Here is a 19,337-nt window from a genome sequence, read left to right on the forward strand (position 1 = left end):
AAAAGACATAAATTTACACCAATTGACCAAAATATTTAAACGGTTGCCATAAATAGAAGAACATACACCTGTATAGATTAAATCATGCACTGAATGATATAAAAATTGATAATAAACCATCAAATAAGAACAACTCCATTATGAAAAGAATTTGAGGTTCTACACAGTTTCGCAATGAATGATATAAAAAATTGATAATAAATCAGCAAAATGATGTCTAGTTGATCCAAGCTATTCTCAAGGAAAACTCCTCTATTTTTTCTTGGACCTGGGCATTGTAAATGGAAAGGAATTAATTACTCCAACTTACAATTAAAAATCAAACACATAAATCCCATTATATATTGTATAATAACATGAAATTCGATTTAAAAAAAGCATTTACTGAAGACGAAGATATATAGACGTATTCAATCTACTACAGCAATTTAACAATTAAGTTTAAACCTGCAACTATAAATATTAAAATAATGATAAATTAGTTGCCTTCTAGATTTAAAATCAACAATAGGATAAAGAGGAGGAAAAAACTGACTTACCAATCAAATGTTATTGATGACCTCTTCATATACAACGTTCCGTGTACAGTTTGAAATTACGTTTGAATGACAGTTTATAGGTCCAACAATAAAATTCATTTTACCGTTCCATGTTAAAATTATCATCAATATTATCTGGGGGATTATCAATCTTATAAACAACAATTATCAACTTAGAGTATCAATTCATTATGGGGGAGTTTCAATCTAACAAACTATATAAAATTGTAATTTATTTTTGGAGATCATGAACCGATAAAGAGTTGAACAGTAGATAAGATCAAAAGGGAAAAATATAACGAAAAAACTGTTATGGGCATAGTAAGCAACAAAACTTAGATATTAACAAAAAAAATAGGCGTCTAGAAGGTATTTAATTAAAAAAATAGAATTTAAAAAGATATAGATATAAAATTTCAGTTAAGTTCATCATTCTATTTTTTTTAGTTAAACATGCGTATTCTGTTCAATGGATAAGGGTTATGAATAACAATTTTTTGCAAAAAACAATTAATAATAATACAAACAGGGGAAAATGTCCTTTGAGACTCAAAATAACTTATTTCATTCAATTCATTTTCGTTCGGACCAAAAGACAACAAAACAGAGACCTGAATAAACTAATTTGTCATCTCAAAACATACTAATAATAGGCAGATTAAACATTAAGATTGAAATGAAACTGAAAAAATGGAAAACACCACACTGACGAACTAACTAACATCCAGGACTACAAAACAACACACTTAACAGCTTGAAAAGACAACCACAATAACAAAACATCAAAACAGCCAACACAACAAAAAACAGTCTTCAGATCTTCTCCTTTTTCATTGCTTTCAGGGGTTTCTGGCCAGCAACTGAGACTCCAACAACTTCGGCATCAGGGGGATTGACGCTTGGAAGGAGGGGAAATCTGGCTTTCAAAAGATACATCCACTTCAGGCTCTTTAGCAGTTTCAGCAACTTGGATAGCTTTAGCAGATTCAACACCAACACTCTTCATCTACAATAAAAAGAGACATGATAACGATGCCATTATTTTGCTGTATATAAAGCCAGGAAAAAATTAAATAGAAAACAGAAATATCTTGTATAAACCTTTTCCTTAGACTTCAAATATGTTTTAGTAGATTTTTAGTTGAACTAATGCAAGCAAGAGGAACAGCAGTAGCTTGAGGAGATTGCTCGCCACTGGAACCATCAGAATCAGCTGACTTATTGATGTCCAATTCACCAGCAGGTTCAATCTATTTTAAGGTTATACCAAGTTTTGCAGACTTATCTCCAACAATCTAAAATAGAATACATAAATATCAATTCACAAAAGAGAACTTAATAATGAACATAAATTTAAGAAGCATATTTATAACTTGTAAAAAATTTACTTTAACTTTTGGAGTTGGATCAGAAGGGACATGAGAGATTCGCTGAGTATCCGAACTCAAGTCAACAGCAGGAGAAATAGACGTAATATTTGAATTAGAAGAGCCTAACACCTTTCCAGTAGGTACAATAGAATTAATTAGGGGTGTATAGACCTGAGTGTCTTTGCGAAGATCAACAACTACTCGACAATAAATTCTTCATTCATGTCCTACAAAGCAAAAGATATTATATTAACTAATCAAGGGATAAAAGAATTATAATGGGCTGTAAAAAGATGAACCATCAGACTGGGGGTTTCGCAGATAGACTTAAACTGGGCAATAATATTAGGATCTTTTAGTACCTTCTAGGATGACTTGAACCTAGAATTGGAATCGTTGTCAACTTCAATCTCGAATAAGAACGTTTTGTCAATCAAATCTAGAATTTCAGGAGGCACCATTGGATCATATGGGTCCTGAAATAAAAAGAATAATCACATTAATAACCATTAAAGAATAGTTGAATAATGCAAAATCAAGAAATACCTTGTGAGATTTGTCAACCAATTCAAAACAACCTGTAAAGAACAAACTCAAAGTCAGGTCTATTTCTAGTTAGGAATAATTAGTTAAAATAATAATAGTATATAGGAAACAATTAACCTTTTCCGCAGAGGGGGAGGGGGAGAAGACGGGGACTGGGGCTCGGAGAGTGAAACGACATCGTTGTCGGCGGGGACAAGAAGCCATGTGCATGAAAGATAGGTTATGGGAAGTAAAACCGTGATGAGGATAATGATGAGGAGCGTCGAATGGAGGGGGAGAGGATGAAGAATCCAGATATGGAGATGAGGAAGATTTATGATATGAGTGGAAGAGATAATTGGGGAAACATCTAGAGAAGAAATTTGATTGGTGGAGTGAAAGGTGGAAGGTGGAAGGTGGAAGGTTAATTAGAAACAGAATTAATAAATGCTCAAAATTTAAATTCAAAATGGCACTAAAGGAAGACAGAACACGGATTGGGGTGCTAGTGGGAATGAACATTAGTTATTGGACAATGAGGGGGTAAACCAAATTGAAAAAAAAAAGGGATACAAACTGTCTGGAAAAAATTTGATGAGGTTGGGGGAGGAGAAAGAGAAAAAACATTAATGAGATAGTGGGACTGAGAAGATAGGAAGATGAAGGGAATAAAATATAATAAAATATTAGGGAGGGGAATAAAATCTAATTAAATAATGAGTGGGAAATAAAATATTGTAGTTTATTCAGGGTGGGGGAATAAAATATTCTCAAATATTTGAGGAGCTGACACATCAGCTAATCACTTCTTGGAGTGATTCTGTTTTAATATAAGTATTGATTATAATTAAGGTACAGATTTATACCAAGAAAAAAAGGTACAGATAAAATTTGATTGATAAAAAAAATGCCATGAAAGGTTTTATCGAGAATGGGGGAGTAATTTTATGTTTTTTTGGAAACAAACAAAATAGTGGGAGAGAGAATGAGTTCTTAATAATGAAGGAAGATAGTGGGAGAGAGAATGGTGAGTGGAGCATGATAAAAAAACAGAAAAAAGAAGGAAATGCCACGTGTACAGTAAAAAGGAGATAAGAGCTTGTAGAATGCCATGTGGAATTCCACTAAGTCTAAGATTGCATGAGAGAGCAGAATGCTTGTGGTTGCGACACATCAGCATTTGGTCCTTTGAACCTTTGCTCTTTTAATAGTATTATTGATGTCAATTCCTTTTCTCTACTTAGGAATTCCAGTGGGGGGCAGGCCGAGTAGGGTGCATTTTTGGGATCCTGTAATTCAGAAATTGAGAGGCAGATTGTCAAAGTGGAAGCAGAAATTGGTTTCGTTTGGAGGGCGGATTTGCTTAATTCAAAGTGTGTTGTCGTCTCTTCCACTTTTTTATCTTTCTTTCTTCAAAATGCCAGCAGAGGTGGTGAGAGTCTGTACAAGATTAATGAGGAGTTTCTTGTGGGGTGGATCTGAGGATGTTTTTAAAATTGCCTGGGTTAAGTGGTCTGATGTCTGTAAGCCGAAGGAGCTAGGTGGCCTGGGGCTAAAAGACTTGGCTATGTTTAATAAGGCTCTTGTGGGGAAGTGGAAGTGGCGATTTTTGAATGACTCAGACAGTTTTTGGTGTAGGGTAATTAAGGCACAGTCTGATAGTTCCCCTTGGTGGAAGGATGTGAATTCTTTGTGTTGTGGTGAGCCTGTGCGTTGGTTTGATGCAGGTCTCAAGAAGGACCTGGGGATGGGAGATAAAACTGGTTTCTGGTTAGAAGATTGGACGGGTTCCGGCCAGCTTGAGGGGCGTTTTCACCGGTTGTTTAATTTGTCTAGGAAGAAGTATGCGACTGTTCATGAGATGGGGGAGTGGCGTGAGGGGGAGTGGACTTGGAGGTTGACCTGGAGGAGGGGGTTGCGGGGGAGAGAGGAATTGTGGTTGCAGGAGTTGCTCCATGTGGCAGATACTGGTATCCTGCGGGAGGGGAGGCCGGATAGGTGGTTGTGGGAGCCAGGGGAGGAAGGAGCTTATTCTGTTAACTCAGCTTATTCTTTTTTGCAGGTAGAGGTGGAGGAGGTTCCTGATGTTGATTTTAAGCAAATTTGGAGTAGCCTTGCACCATCTAATGTGAAATCTTTTGTCTGGCGCCTGATGCTCAATCGAGTTCAAACGAAGACAAATTTACGGCGGAGACATGTTATCCTTGATGACCAGAGTCTGGCTTGCTCCTTTTGTCAGCTTCAGGATGAGACGAGTGACCATTTGTTTTGCACTTGTGCGTTTTCCATGGCCATCTGGCGCATGGTGCTTGGTTGGTTTGGGGTGTCCACAGCTTTACCATCACTGGTTAAGGCTTTGTTTGTCCAGTTTCCAGTGTTTAGTAGGTGCAGCTCCAAGAGGGAGGCCTTGGTGACAGTTTGGATGGCGACTTGTTGGTCACTTTGGCTGATGCGTAACAGAGTAATTTTTGATAATGGGGAACTGGATGCAGGTTTGGTCTTGGACTTGATTCAAGTTCGTTCCTGGCATTGGATAAAGGCGAAGAGGGTGAATTTCCAGAATTCTCTTTTTGAATGGAAGTTGTCCCCATTGGCTTGCTTGGATTCTTTGTGATTTTGCAGGGGCTTGTTGCTGGTGTAGGATGTTGTCTGGTGTTTCTCTAGGCTGGTTTTATTGGGGTGAATGTTTGTATGGGAGGGTGGGGTATTTCTAGTGCTGATTGTTTGTTTTTGTTGTAGGTTGTTGGGTTTTCTGTTTTCCTTGCTTTCTGTTTTTCAATTTCTTCTTATCTCTTGTATTTGGGTTAGCACCTTGTGCTAAATTTAAATGCAATTCTTTTGTTTATAAAAAAAAAAGAAAAAAAGAAGTAGTAATAAGAAAGAGAAAAAGAAATAATATTATTCTTGTGACGGTTACATGTTACAGGGAGTGGTGGTAGAAGAGTCATTGTGGCAGTTCCTATTAATCTATCTATTCCATTCATTCATTGAAAGCTTGTCCCACTTCATCTTTCTTTCTTTCTTCCCACAAATCTCTCTTCTCTTCTCTTGCAACCAAAACCTCAGTGTCACCAACTCCATCATCTTTCAGTTTCAAGTTTCAACTATCTTACAAGCACACACTTCAAATTCCATTTCTTTTAATCCAAACCAAACAAAACAACCATCGATCATAAAAAAATCTACCAATTTTCTGCACAATCCAGTGTCTGAATTTGTAATCCTCTTCGTAAATCGAGTCAACACTGCTCAGAAACCAAAGTTTTAGAGGTATTCAAAGTGTGTGTTTCATATGCATATGATCCAGAGTTTAGAAGACATGAATTCCCACATTGATGTTTGTTTTCCAGATTGAATTCTGTGTTTCTGTTGTTTTGATTTGGATTCTGCTTAGCTTCTTTTATTGGACTATGTTTTTTCATATATAAATATAAATCAAGGTTGTCTTTATCTGGGTCTGTGTTGATTTTGTGTGGAGTTTGTTGCAGGGGATGAAGATCCAATGTCATTCTATGTATTTTATTTTTTTGTCAATTTTTTGTTCTTACTGAGAGAATTTGCATTGGAATCTGAGGATAATGATGGGATTTTAAGTAGTTTCATTTCAATTTGGAGACATAAAGGAAGGGTTGATCAGTGGTGATGAATGTGAATCTAGATTTGTGTCAAATGTTGCACAGAATTAAAGTTGTACTAAATGCTGTTATTAGAAAATGTATATTCAAGTTGGGGATTTGAAAAAATTCAAGGGGGTGTGGAAAATTTTGCAGAGAATGCACATTAAGATGGATCAGAAGACACTGTTTTACTCTTGATGTTTTACATATGTCCTTAAATATGATTTGATTTTCAGAGAACTGCTTCCTTGAGTAGGATCTAGAATTTTAAGTGAAAACTATAATCTAAGGTTGTGTTTGGATGAGGGATCGTAGAAATTCAAGGGATTTTAAATGATAGGGAATTCAAATGATTCAATTGAATTCCCTTGAATTTCAAATTTTATTGTTTGGATAAAATGTTGAAATTCGCTCAATTGTAAAATTCTTTGTTTGTGTAATATAAATGAATTTCCTTCATTTAATTGTTTTTATCTTAATATAATCGGCCAAAAACCCTAAAAATCAGCCGAAAACTCAAAAGTCGACACAAAACCCTAAAAAGCGGCCCAAAACCCTAAAACGGCAAGAAATCCCTAAAAATAGGCCGAAAACGTGAAGGTCGACTCGAAACTCAAAAATCGGCCCATAACCCTAAAAATCGACCTGACTCTCAAATATCGGCCAAAAACTCAAAAGCCGTCCAAAAACCCTAAAAATCGGCCCGACTCGAAAAAATCAGCCGAAAACTCAAAAGTCGGCACAAAACCCTAAAAATCTCCCCGACCCTAAAAAATTGACCGAAAACCCAAAATCGGCCCATCATCCTAAAAATTGGCCGATAACCCTAAGAATCAGCAGAAAACGTAAAATTCGGCCCGAAACTCAAAAATTCCCAAAACCCAAAAATCGGCTGGAAACTAAAAAATCGGCTGAAAACCCTAAAAATTGCCTGACTCTAAAAATCGTCCAAAAACTCAAAAGTCGACACAAAACCCTAAAAATCGCCCCGACCCTAAAAAATTGACCGAAAACCCAAAATCGGCCCATAATCCTAAAAATTGGCCGATAACCCTAAGAATCGGCCGAAAACGTGAAATTCGGCCAGAAACTCAAAAATCCCCAAAACCCAAAAATCGGCCAAAAACCCTAAAAATTGCCCGACTTTAAAAAATCGTCCGAAAACTTAAAAGTCGGCACAAAACCCTAAAAATCAGCCCGACACTCAAAAATTGTCCGAAAAACCTAAAACCCGACCTTTCGGGTTTTCGGCTGATTTTTAGGGTTTTGTGCCGAATTTCGAGTTTTCGGCCGATTTTTGAGAATCGAGCCCATTTTTAGGGTTTTGGGCCAACTTTCAGGTTTTCGGCCGATATTTAGGGTTTTGTTCCGATTTTTGAGTTTTCGGTCGATTTTTAGGGTTTTGGGCCGATTTTTGAGTTTTCGGCCGATTCTTAGGGTTATCGGCCAATTTTTAGGGTTATGGGCCGATTTTGGGTTTTCGGTCAATTTTTGTGTGTCAGGCCGATTTTTAGGGTTTTGTGTTGATTTTTGAGTTTTTTTGCTGATTTTTAGGGTTTTGGGCCGATTTTAGAGTTTTCGGCCGAATTTTGAGTTTTCAGCCGAGTTTAGGGTTTTGGATCGATTTTTGAGTTTCATGCCGACTTTCACGTTTTCGGCCGATTCTTAGGGTTATCGGCAAATTTTTAGGGTTTTGTGCTGACTTTCGAGTTTTCAGCCGATTTTTGAGAGTCGGATCGATTTTTAGGGTTTTGGACCATATTTCTGTTTTCTGCCAATTTTTGAGTGTCGGGCCAATTTTTAGGGTTTTGGGCCGATTTTTGAGTTTTTGGTTGACTTTCGAGTTTATGGCCGATTTTAGGGTTTTTAGCCGAGATTAATTTTTTTTAGTGAATTTAGATAGGGTTAAGGGAGAGATGAAGAATTTGAAATTCCTCCTATTTTGAGGTGATTTCAATTACCCTAAATTCTATTGAGTAAAATACCTCATTTAATTACTAGTAATTTGAGAATTCTCCACATTAGATATCCAAACAAGGTATTTTAATTGAAGGGATTTGAAATACCCTCTAAAATTACATTCCCCTCAAATATTCCCCCATCCAAACACAACCTAAGGGTGTGTGTGCTTTTGCTGAATTGCAATGGCATATACATGTTATATATTATGGTCTGGAGTACTAGTTACCACTGCTTACATAATTAAACAAAACATTTTGAGAGATTTAGCCATCCTCAGTTGATTTATCTGTATCATTCACAATCTAAAGAAGCTAGAAGCCTTGAGAGGTTAAAGCTTTGAAGAAATGTGCATATTTAATTGGATTTTCTATTCCATGTTCTGCGTATTTAGTTATGTGATTCAGGAACCGAAAGATAGAAGTGTTTTTCTTTTATAACTGATCTTACTGGACTTTATTTTTTGTGACTATTTATAGCACAATGGAATCTGAAAATGGAGTTGCAATGGAGGATGAGAAACATGTTATTGGGGAAACAGCCACCCTAATGCAGAAATTCAGGCCCAGAATGAAGTATCTGAACCCACAATAGAACCTGAAAGCCACAATTCAACAACAAGTAAGATCCCAAAACGTTCCAAGGTACCATATACAGTGTATCAGAATCGTTTATCGTCAATGAAACAGTACCGCACATAGTACATGATGGACCACTTTAACTACAGAGGCCAAACATTTCCAAGAGCCTTTCTTTCCCAGCCAAATCAGCTCGCGGAGATGGTATGAAGAAAAGCACTGATGGAATTCTTCTGAAGACAGAAAATAAGCTTGCCAATCAAGGTAATGGGGTTAGATCTTCGACTTTCGAGCAGGTTGACAAACTCTGAAGTAAACTCTAAGGAGGCAAAGACAAATCCTGGAAATTCTAACCAAAGGACTTCTTTGACATCCACGAATAGCTTTAAATGCTCTGTGGTACATTTTCTTTTCTTTTCTTCTCAGTGTCTTTCTTTTTGTAGCTGGTAGCTTCTTTTAACTGGTCTCCATGTTCATGACTTATGTTTTTTCTACCAGTTTGGAAGGTCTACTTCGGTTAAGGCAGTTGTGAAGAGTGTTACATCTGAGGCATCCGTGTAAATTTCTTAACTTCCAAGATTTACTGAATCCTTATTTACAGTTTATCTCAGTTTATAATATTCTCTACCAATGTATTTCAATCTAAGGTAGACTCAATTGTATTGAAAACTATTCATATCTTTTAGAGAGTGCTCTGCATTTTTCGGCTGAGTGGTTTATGAATTTGTGACATTATTGCAGACCTGTTGATCAGATTTCAAACCCAGCAAAAACTGAAAAATCAAATAAAGAGGATGATGATTCTCATTCCACTACTTCGTACGATTATACACTTAAACTCTGAGATCATCATGTCATTCTAGCTTGTCATTCTTTCTGAATTTCTTCTTTTTCTTTATCTAACATATGCATGAAATTTCGTTTATATGCTATCAGAAGTGCTACGCGGAGGAATAGTGGTTCTGGATTTTCCTCCAGATTGCAAGAACGAGCTGAAAAGCGGAAGGAGGTTGTTGTTGAAACCTTACAACCTATTTATATTAATATTGCATCTGCTAGTTATTAACTTTATTTTCTCCTTTTTCATCAGTTCTTCTCGAAGCTAGAAGAGAAAATTCAGGAAAAGGAGGCAGAGAAAACTAATCTGCAAGAGAAATCAAAGGTACCAATGTGAAAAACTTAGATGAGTTTAAGAGATTCCGTTCCTTGTGGTTTGAGTTTTCACTGGAAGCTTATTGGCTGCTTTCGGCTTATTCTCCCCTTTTTTTCTTCTGATTTTTGGCAGGAAAACCAGGAGGCGGAGATCAAGCAAATGAGGAAGAAGATGACATTCAAAGCCGCTCCAATGCCAAATTTCTATAAGGAACCTCCTCCAAAAGTTGAACTGAAGAAGGTAACTCATCTAGCACATGTTCTCCCAGATTATATTGTCTTCTAATAATGAGTTCTGAGATACTTTGTCCACTCTCAGAATTACAGTTTTTTCTTCCTCAAATTTTCATGTCAATGAAGTTAATTGCCATGGTTATACAAATGCTTGTTCATTATGTGTTATTTAGCTGAATAACCTACTCTTTCTTCTTCAGTATTAATTTCAGGGGATTTACTCTTTTCATATTCTTTCTGATGTACTTTATTTACTGAGTAGAAGATACCTACAACACGCCCAAAATCCCCAAAACTTGGAAGGAACAAAGGATCTGCTGTGAACACCAATTTAGAGGATAAATCTTGTTCTAGCCCTCGTGTGAAGCAACAGCTGAATGATTCAACCAAGGCAAAGGTAAAGGGATATAAAGATGTGATTTCAAAGAAACCAAACAAAAAATCTCAAGCCAAGCTGCAGCCTCAAGAAACCGCAACCAACAACAACAAAACCGAAAGTGATTCTACAAGTAAGGTCTCAGAAACCAACCAAGATGCAAAAGCTGGTGTAGGAAGCAATGAAGAATGTCAAGATCTACCAGTTAGCAATGCTGAATTCCAAAATGGCATGGTCCAAAATGACCTTGCTGAGAATGGTGATCTAGACTTGAATACATACACAGCCGAGATTGTATCATATGAGGTTACTGTTGGAGTATAGATTCATGTACCTGGAAAGCATTTATTCATATTACCAGTTATTTCATTATTATTATTATTGTGAATATAGAGGTTTGCTTCATATTCATCATAAACATGTATTGCATTGAAGATAGTTGCTTCTTTTATTAAATTGTTACTGTTTGTAATGAATTGTAAGAGAGCCTTGTGAATTCATGATTTTGCAATCGGTTAATGTGATTTTGGTTAGATTTTCATGTAGTTGTGTTGAAGAATATTTGTCCTTTTATCCCCTGACCTGACATATTGTTTCTATAAGAAGTAAAACTAGGAGACAGCCTCACAACATTCCATAAACTGTCATTTAATTCGAACACAACTTCAGAATATTGTCAATTTGAATACCAATTTTGCATTCATCATTTCCTAGCACTTCAATGCTGGAAAGGTAACTTCTCCAAAGGAAAAAAAATATTGCACTCAATCATTAAAGAAATATCTAGGTGTTTCATGAAGTCCCAGTGTTTGGCCATTAAGATTGAAATTTTGTGTCGTCACGCTCCCCTTTGAGAAGAGAAATGAGGTGCTTTGCCAAGTGGAATAATGAGATCCTTCAAAACCTCGTACTCTTCCATACCTAATTGGGAACCATTCAGAACCTGTTTCATCAAAACGAACACCAGAACAATGGTAAGCAAATTTGAGAGTAGAGTGAATTATTACAAGAGGCGGCATAAGATAAACTATACAATTTCATATTAGTAAACATTAAGCTCTATTTTCCAGCTTAGCCTTATAGGAATCTTTGCAAGCCATCATAGATAAGTTTATATGGAAATCATAGTAAAAGGAAAACTTCCAAGTTGGGTTTTCTTTTTCAAGTAACATGTACGTTCAATAAACAAGATGGAGTGCCCAAAGTTTGAAATAAGAATTTCAAGTTTGCATGGGAGAATAACCATATGAGATGAACTAAATAATAGGATCATAAAATATGGCTATCAAGCGTAAGCTGTACAAGGCAGCCTAGTATTTATATAGTTAAGTTCACAACAGAATCAATATCAAGAGTTAAGGGAAATCCAGATGAAAAGTTACAAACGCTAGCAAATGAAATTATCGAAAATTGAATATATTAGACTTCAAGTCTTCAACTGAACTACCTAAGCCAAAAGATCATTGTCAGAATAAGGGTTTACGCTTTCTACGTCATGATATCTATGCAATCCAACATCATTATGTAATGCTTCATGGGTATCAATCAGATTCCTGATATAGTCATGTACATAAAATAATAAATCAGTACAATAAAACAAAGGGTCTCTCACCTTGTGAAACAAGTCCCTCCGATCCATCATGTATGAGATAAGAGCAGGTATTCTACAAATGGACAACGCATCAATGAACAAAAGAACAACAACTTGCCATTGTTTCATTCTGAATGCTGGAAGTGCATCCACAAATGACATTGTATCCAGCAAGCATACCTAAGAAAAAGTTATGAGAACTTCCATATAATTCATCCGTATAAACAAGTAATTGGATATATTTAATATATTTCCACAACACAGATATGAAGATTATATCTTTGGACTATGCACAACCCATGAACTCTCATGAATTGCTAAACTTTGAAAAAGAAGGCAGCCTAGTGCTGTATAGATCCCACCACGTGTTGGGTTCACTTAAGGGTCAAAAGACCCAAAACCTAACCTTGCAAGAGGCAGATTTCACATTCAATAACATTGCATTAAGACTCCCCTTCATTCACAAATTTCTAAAGTGATGCTTAAAATTATGATTCATCTTTTCATATGAACAGAATTTGCCATTTGCATATCAAAATTGGGGTAATGGGGTTGACAAACATATTAGACACATCTAAATCAATAGTATTACATCAATTAGGCCATGCCTACCAGAGTGTAATAAATCTGTTCTGAACTTAATTTAGAACAACTATAATACAACATAAACTAAAATAGACAGATAACTTCAAAATCATACCATCCCTTGCTCTAAGGTAGATACTGGAATTGGCAGCCTGAGCTCAGCGACAACTGCAGGTAAAGCTCGAGCAAGACAACTGGCTAAAGTTTGCTTTATTTCAGATGACCGACCATCTGTCAAGATAATTTTGCAAGGATATTCTCTCCCGTTAACTGATAGAAAGTCTTCATGAAAACTTACATCCCTCCCATATATATATGCCAAAGAAGATGATGTTGTCCATGAAAAGAGGGCATTCCACATAGATGCAAAAGGTGACAACTGAAATAAAGTTTTATGAAAAAATGAGGAATGTCAGAGTACCATGAAAACTTGCACAGTTTGAATATTTGTAAAAATGCTTACTAGAAACTTACAGTCAAACTGAAACCCTCTGGTGGAGGGTCATGCCATGAGTCTTCAGAGTCAAACAAGTCAAAATCAGAAATTCCAGGCTTTCTAGGCCATTTCAGAGTAACTCCATCTGTTTCTGGAATATCAACATCCTCCATAGTACCTTCCTCAACAACATCATGAGAAGATGGCAATATAATGATTCCAGCTTCAGAAACTGCAACAAGATTCATTGACAGACAAGAAATTATTCAAGGAATCATTTAATATTTGAATAGAAAGCCCTTTCAAAGAAATGGTAATTACCAGCATCAGTGATATCTGAGTCTCCAGATGCAACTGCTTCTGATGCTTGGCTCAATGCAATTGCACATGCTTCTGCTGATGCACGACGTATCATATCTTCATCATCATCAGTAACATCTATATTACCCTCTAAATCAGATTCTTTTTTAATATCTCCATCTCCAAATTCTCTAACAGAACAAAGATCTTTACTCCCAGAGCTGTTGGTTTTCTCATCAGCCCAAGTAACAGAGCGACTAAGTTTCTTTTTACCAGTGGATTTAAGAGATGATTTGGGTCTAGTCTTGTATGATCCAGTTTCTTTTTCTATTTGAAATTCCCCTTCAACATTGACAGGATCTAAACTGGAGGTGGAGGCATTCTGATTAGCAGCAACTCTGCTTGTTTCCCCTTGGAGTTGTATTGATTTCCTTTCAGAAATATTTTGTTCTACATCAAGTATTTCTGACATGGTGGAAGAATGAACAGCTATCTTTTCAACAGAAGGATTGAGAGAGGATTTGATAACAGGTTCATCTGATTTATCTATTTCCTTCTCTTTTTCTGAGGTACTTAAATTTAGACTACTCTTGAAAGATGAAGACAGATCTTGTACACTATCATCATCTTTACTAACCTTATCAGCCTTTTTTGGCACCTCCAATTTGGCCACTGGCTTAATTTGTTGATCAGCAGTTATGTCGGTTTGACCTGATGATACTTTAGAAACACTATACTCATCTTGCGTAATTATAGTACTCATGAAGTCCATCTCACTGTATATTGATTTTTTTTCATCATTCAACCTGCCACGACTAGCTTTGGACCCTGCAATTCATAATCAAATCTCACTTCATTGGAAAGTGAAAAAGGATAAGAATCAGTGTTGTTAATTGCGGATGGCGGAAAGCCGAAATCCCGCCATACATGATAAATAATGGCGGAATATGGCGGGATGTGGCGGAATATGACGGAATATGGCCGCCATATGGCGGGATATCGGCTATGGCGGAAAGCCAAAAAACCGCCATGAGAAACTGCCATGGCGGCGCCATGGCAGATATTTGATAACAACTGATAAGAATTTATCACTTCATTATTCCATTTCACAGAAATTCGGTCCTCGGAATCACCCATAGACCAAACATTGAATTTGATACAATAAACAAAGACAATCTCAAGCAAGAAATTGCATAAGGCTATCTGACTACCTAGGGTCTTAATTATTAAGGAGTTCCATAAAATTCTCACCTTTTTTGATATTTTTCTGAGAACTCTTAGAATCACTCTTTCTTTGCTTTGGTACATAACCCTCAATTGCATTTGAAGGTCCAAGCCACTGATCCAAGGACACCTCCCCAGTGCTGGACTCAGTTTTCTCCTGGATTCTCAAGCCAGACAAACCTAAATCTCCACCCTTCCCCAAATCCTCCACAGGTTCCGCATTCAAATTCTCAAACAACCTGAGAACATCGTTGAGTTTCTCTGGGTCCACAGTCGGGCACCTCTCATCTTGCAAGGTCCCAGCAAAAGCTTTGCCGTTAACAACACAAGTGGAAGAACAAAACATGTACGTCTCGTGCAGATCATAAACTTTGTGCTCCTTCAGCGAAATCCGATATCTACCCTTCCGGGGGCGATCGGAGGGTAAACCATTTTGGCAGAGTGGATAACCACATACATTTGTAATGGACCTCTCAGTCACAACATCTTCATAGTCACTCCTCGATATCAAAGACCCAGCTGCAAAAAGCTGGTCTTCGCTTCGGATGCCTTCAAAGAGGGACAATTGCAATTTCAAAACAGCATCTTTGACAAAAACAGGTTGGTCCTTTGCCATTGAACCAAAAGCCTCACAAGCAACCAAGTATCTGAAAATTGCATCATGTACAAGGAAAACCCCCATAAGTTACTAGATTGAGTACATTCCAATAAAATTCAAAATTCAAGGCATAAATAGAGCAATCCATTGTGTTATCACTACTAGAAAAAGTACTTTTTACATCGGTTATTTCTGACTTTCCACATCGGTTTGCATCCGATGTAAAAAAAGGTGATGAGGTATGTCCTCAACTTTTCACATCGGTTATACAACCGATGTGGTAAGTACTTTTTTACATCGGTTATAGCAGATAACCGATGTAAAAAACGTGCCAAAATAAAAACATTTCACATCGGTTATACCAGATAACCGATGTGAAATGTGTACTTGCCACATCAGTTCTGTTTAAAACTGATGTAAAATGTTTTTTTCTTTCGCTTTTTTTACACTAATTTGACCTGTACATATATTTTTAAAAAATGAACATTTATTAGAAAAAAAAGAGATCTTGAAAACACACTCTCTCAAGTGAGTTTTAGCATCAAAGGAAAATACATAGCAAAGCCGAAATAAAACAGAATAGACTAGAAGAACTATAACAAATCTAACTAGTACTAAAACTAACTAGTAAAGACAAGTGCAAAAAATAGTCAACATATCAGTAGAGGCGTGCAAGCCAGCATGAGGAAAACAATAGAGAAAGAGACCAGCAAAGATGGAAGAAAGCAATCTCCTTTTCAACTCAGCTGCTATTGTTTTTTCAACTCAAGCTAAGTACCTTTCCACAACAGGTGCCAAGCTTCTGCAAAGTATCAAAAGAAAGGTAAGATAAAAACAAAAGCAAATGGAGTCATTACAAGAAGGCATCACAAAGCCAAAAGAAAAAGACTATCTAAACTAGAAAACAAATGGCACAACACAGTCCAAAATATTTCTGATGTACTCTCTTTACAAAAAATTGCTTCAAATGTAATGTATCTCCAAAAAGAGACAAAGGGATGTTGGAAATCACTAACAAAGAAAGAATGTGAGAATCACTGAAGTAACTGATTCTGTTCCCTCTTCTTTATTCATATATGGTGAACCTAACAAGTATGGCTTTACAATGTGATTAGCACATGCTAGCAGCTAAACAGAAAAACAACTAAAGAAAAACTAAACAGAATTGGAGGGAAAAGCTTAGCTGACTAAACTGAAACTAAGATATTGCTACTGCTTCTTGTTAACTAAGGAACTAAGCTAATATAATCGTGACACCCCCTTAAAGCTTGAATGTGAATGTCCAATTCCATGCCTGTCCAGTTCTGATGAAATGGCCCAATAGCAAGAGGTTTTGTTAGAATATAAGCAGCTTGATGAGAAGATGACTTGACAAGGAGCAAATGAAGGGTGCTTTCAAGGACCTTATGCTCTCCCTTTTCAAGAAACTTCACACATGTTTTACCATCCTCTCTCTCTCTCACTTACCAATACACACATGGGCATACATTTAACCTAGTCTAATTTTACTGGTTTCCAACACACCATGATCAGTTTTAGGTCTGCAATTTTATTTCACTTGCACTATTTCTTTGTCCATTAGTTAACTTAGTATAACTAAATCAAATAGACTCTTCAATTTCAGTAATCTTTCATTGCTTTTTAACATTCCCCTTAGGTGAGTGTTAGTTCATATTTGAATATCACATTGAGTTACTCAAAATTCACATTCACCATAACTTATAAAGAGTGTTCATTGTTAAAAAGTGAACAACACACAGATATTACTAAACCAAAACAAAAGATAGAGAAATGTCACAAACTAGCATATGAGTGTTTCATTATGTTATATAAACATGCAGTCAGAGATTAACTCCAAACACCAAAAGGATCAAACATGCCAAATTAAGAGACTAGAGTAGAACACTACTTGACTTGCAACCCTGCATACTACAGTGCTTCACAGCTGGTTCTAAGCAATTACCTTGAAATTTCTTCCTTGTTTCTCAATCACTCAAAAACCCAGTGATGGAGAAGAAGTAGGAACCCGGTTCACCACCGTTCCTGGCCAATTTGAACCACCCACTATGGAATGTGCTGTGAGAGGGCGGTGTTGAGGTGAACGGTGAGGCGGACACGGCCGAGAAACTTGGCGGAGCGGACGCCGCACGTGCGGCCCTTGCGGCCGTTGCAGACGGAGATGGAGAGAGTGAGGGGCTTGGCAGAGAGGCGGCGGAGTCGAGGTGGAAGGCGGGGACAGAGGTGGATGCGGTGGAGGCGGGAGCAGAGGGAGAAAGGGGAAGAAAGGCGTGGAGTCAGAGAGAGTGAGGGGCTTGCACCATGAGAGCATCTCCAATGCTATTTATTATTTCTTAGTTCTTAGCGGTATTCATGTGAGCCCGTATTGTCACATGTGTTTAAGCAACTCTCAAGCAATTTTGCTCCAATCATGAGTTCTTAGTTCTTAGTACTATTCATTTGGTCCCACCAACCATCTTAGTACTATTCATTTGGTCCCACCAACCATATTATTTACACTTTTTATTCATAAAGTAATAAAGTTATTTGGATGAGAGAGAAATAATTAATATTTTAAGCTGAGAACTCAAAAAGCAAAACTCCTTATATAAGAACTGAGTTCTTATTTTTAAGAACTAAGGAGTCTATGTCAGCACCTCCAATGGTAAAGTTCTTAGTTCTTGGTTCTTAACTCCAAAATAAGAACTAAGAACCTTGCATTGGAGATGCTCTGATTAGGGTTTTCAGCGTGAATGTTAGACCATATATAATGGTTTGTTTAATTTACTTACTCTCAACACCACTTTTTATCTTCCCAACACTCCACATCATCTTCTCTCTCCAATTCAACACTCATTCAACTTTTATCCACTCCAATGGTTTTTCATTCAACACCCTACCCCTACCCTACCACTTTTTTATTTCATATTTTTATTTAATTTTATATTTTTTTTTATGATTTACATAAAATTACAATTATCGATTTAAATTAAATTAAAACAATAAACACTCAACAATTTAAATCATGAAAAATTATAAAAATAGTGAAAAACTTGGTTTTTTTTTTATCCAAATCAAACGAACCAAGTCTCTATTTATAGAGGAAAAAAAATCATGAATTTTGGTTAAAAAAAATTTCTAGAAAATTTTTTTTGCAATGAAATAATTGAGTTCTAAATATTAAGATGATAAAAATCCGGATAACGAACCAGAACGCGCCACGTGGCACCGCACTACACCCTCTCAACATGTTTAGAGCTCTCAACGCGCCACGTGGTTCCCGGTTCAACCGGTCGAACCGGCCGGTTCGAGCCGAGTTTAATAACACTGCTCTCAACTACCCTCAACTCCCCTCTCAACAAACCATTGTATTTGGTCTTAAAGAAGAAAGCTTCAGCGTTTGTGCACAAATTTAAGAAAGAGAGACTTTCCCCAACGGTTATATTATAACCGATGTGAAATCTAAAGAAAAGAGAGACTTTTCCCAACGGTTGTAATATAACCGATGTGAAAACTAAAGAAAAGAAGGACTTTTCCCAACGGTTATATTATAATCGATGTGAAAAGTACTTCATTAAAATTTCAAAAATGTCACCGCATTTAGCTTTCACATCGCTTATTGTATTTACCGTTGTAAAAAATGTTTACTAATTACTTTTCACATTAGACATATTCTCAACTGATGTGAAAACTCTCATAAAAGTTTACTATAATTTCAATATTGCCACCGCGTTATCTTTCACATCATATATTTCATCCACCGTTGTGAAAACCCTGATGTGGAAAATACTTTTTCTAGTAGTGTACTAAACCAATCATAACCAACATAAAAGGGGAAACGAAAAAAATGAAACAATTAATTCAAAACCATAGAAGTGTTATCAATGGCGGATGGCGGTCCATGGCGGAAAGCCAAAATACTGTCATATAATTATGGCGGCCTTAATAAAAAAATTATAAATATATATCTATAATATATATATATATATATATATATATACACAATTATACATACACACATTAAAAACCTGCATAATGCAATTATACAATACAACAAATAAAAACTCTGCTAACTAACAACAACTTATATCATAAAATATAGGCTCAACTGTAACACCCCGATTTCGGTGGCGTCACTTTAGTAACCAAAAATAAAATAAAGCGGAAAAGCAGGTATTTTTTTTTCGTTTTGTTTTCTTTTTTAAATAAAATGACTTGTCGAAATAAAGACTCAACCCAATCGCGATTAACAGCGA

At 36.5% G+C, this 19,337-nt stretch overlaps 2 protein-coding genes across 6 annotated transcripts; one reads left to right on the plus strand and one right to left on the minus strand.

Moving 5' to 3' along the window:
* Positions 1–5,350: 5,350 nt before the first annotated feature.
* Positions 5,351–10,869, plus strand: LOC130743385 (protein WVD2-like 4). Of its 3 annotated transcripts, none has more exons than XM_057595610.1 (9): positions 5,353–5,704; positions 8,490–8,654; positions 8,738–8,987; positions 9,087–9,145; positions 9,330–9,407; positions 9,525–9,597; positions 9,679–9,750; positions 9,874–9,981; positions 10,237–10,869. In XM_057595610.1, exons 3-9 carry the CDS (start codon positions 8,856–8,858, stop codon positions 10,672–10,674), a joined length of 960 nt encoding a protein of 319 aa, XP_057451593.1. In that variant the 5' UTR covers positions 5,353–5,704; positions 8,490–8,654; positions 8,738–8,855; the 3' UTR covers positions 10,675–10,869. The 3 variants fall into 3 exon arrangements, with proteins under 3 accessions (XP_057451595.1, XP_057451593.1, XP_057451594.1); XM_057595611.1 differs by having other exon boundaries at positions 8,490–8,631; XM_057595612.1 differs by having other exon boundaries at positions 5,351–5,704; positions 8,490–8,987; positions 10,240–10,869.
* Positions 10,870–10,971: 102 nt separating this feature from the next.
* Positions 10,972–17,404, minus strand: LOC130743384 (putative RNA polymerase II subunit B1 CTD phosphatase RPAP2 homolog). 3 transcript variants are annotated; one of them, XM_057595607.1, is made up of 8 exons: positions 17,048–17,404; positions 15,863–15,886; positions 14,514–15,133; positions 13,284–14,090; positions 13,001–13,194; positions 12,642–12,905; positions 11,963–12,121; positions 10,972–11,293 (listed from the first exon to the last, which is right to left on the minus strand). In XM_057595607.1, exons 3-8 carry the CDS (start codon positions 15,100–15,102, stop codon positions 11,189–11,191), a joined length of 2,118 nt encoding a protein of 705 aa, XP_057451590.1. In that variant the 5' UTR covers positions 15,103–15,133; positions 15,863–15,886; positions 17,048–17,404; the 3' UTR covers positions 10,972–11,188. The 3 variants fall into 3 exon arrangements, with proteins under 3 accessions (XP_057451590.1, XP_057451591.1, XP_057451589.1); XM_057595608.1 differs by having other exon boundaries at positions 11,963–12,014; positions 15,792–15,886; XM_057595606.1 differs by having other exon boundaries at positions 15,792–15,886.
* Between the last annotated feature and the right edge of the window lie 1,933 nt (positions 17,405–19,337).

This window comes from Lotus japonicus, chromosome 3 (genome assembly GCF_012489685.1).
Source record: "Lotus japonicus ecotype B-129 chromosome 3, LjGifu_v1.2".
NCBI classification, from domain to species: Eukaryota; Viridiplantae; Streptophyta; class Magnoliopsida; order Fabales; family Fabaceae; genus Lotus; species Lotus japonicus.